The following is a 1,028-nucleotide window of genomic DNA, read 5'->3' on the forward strand; positions in this document are numbered from 1 at the left end:
GATACCGATATGGTGGCCGATATATCGTGCATCCCTAATTTATACCCATAGCTACTGAGTGATCTGCTTAATATTGTGAAGACCTGTTCCTGTTGCATGCCACTGGTCCATGATTTTGTACATGTATTTAACTGCATCTAATATATTTATATTTATTATTTCTTTTAAGTGGACTTAAATAAATTGTAAAAAAGTTTTTGTTTCGATTTGCGTATATTTTTTAATAGGTGGTTTGAAATGTGAATTGTAAAATCAGTTTCAGCCTGAATGATGAGATCAAATCAGAAGGATTTTTTTTTACGCTTAATTGCATAAATCTTACGGTTTCCTTTTTCCTCATGTGTCTCCATTGAAACCATCATAAGCCTAGCCTGGCTACAATAGTACATTAAGTAATATTTGACATTGTTGAATGTACAGGGAAAAGATGATGCTTTGAATTATCAAAGGAGGTGCCAAATTGACAACAAATAAGCAAAATAACATGTCTCTTTTGTGTCTGTATCTCCTCCTCTGACCTGCAGGCATGTTGCTGTGGTGTGGCGCTCTCGTGAATGGACCCTACGCCCTCATCACCACTGCTGTATCAGCTGATCTAGTAAGTGCTGGGCTCCTTTCCTCCATGTGCTCTTCACATGGACATTTGTAAAGTCTTAAATAAAGGATCAAAACAGATACGCCGGCTTCGACCTAGAAGTCCTGCTGTCAATAACTGATCAATAAACTATTTTGTAATGCCACAAGCACTTTGTGTTGTACATTTCATAATGTTTTTTGATCTTTTAGGGAACCCATGAGTGCCTGAGAGGGAACTCTAGAGCACTGTCCACTGTGACCGCCATTATTGACGGCACTGGATCAATAGGTATGCAGGGAATGTGGCTTTTTTTTTTTCTTTTCTTGAGCTTGATACTATATTTGGTATAAATATATAAAAATACACCTTGCTACTGCGTTAGGCTAACCGAGACTTGTCATTTGCACTTGTTGCTCTTTTGTTAGTTTTGACTGCTTTTATTGTCCTCATT

At 37.5% G+C, this 1,028-nt stretch overlaps 1 protein-coding gene across 1 annotated transcript in view; it reads left to right on the forward strand.

Annotated features, from left to right (window-relative positions):
* The window catches only part of LOC107556419 (sugar phosphate exchanger 2-like), a 15,972-nt gene that overhangs the window by 11,000 nt on the left and 3,944 nt on the right, over window positions 1–1,028 (forward strand). Inside the window, exons 14-15 of the mRNA XM_016239535.1 lie at window positions 525–598; window positions 787–865. Coding sequence (XP_016095021.1) covers window positions 525–598; window positions 787–865 — 153 coding nt within the window. The remainder of the gene's footprint in view (window positions 1–524; window positions 599–786; window positions 866–1,028) is intronic.

This window comes from Sinocyclocheilus grahami, unplaced genomic scaffold, assembly GCF_001515645.1.
Source record: "Sinocyclocheilus grahami isolate Dianchi unplaced genomic scaffold, SAMN03320097.WGS_v1.1 scaffold567.1, whole genome shotgun sequence".
Taxonomy (NCBI): domain Eukaryota; kingdom Metazoa; phylum Chordata; class Actinopteri; order Cypriniformes; family Cyprinidae; genus Sinocyclocheilus; species Sinocyclocheilus grahami.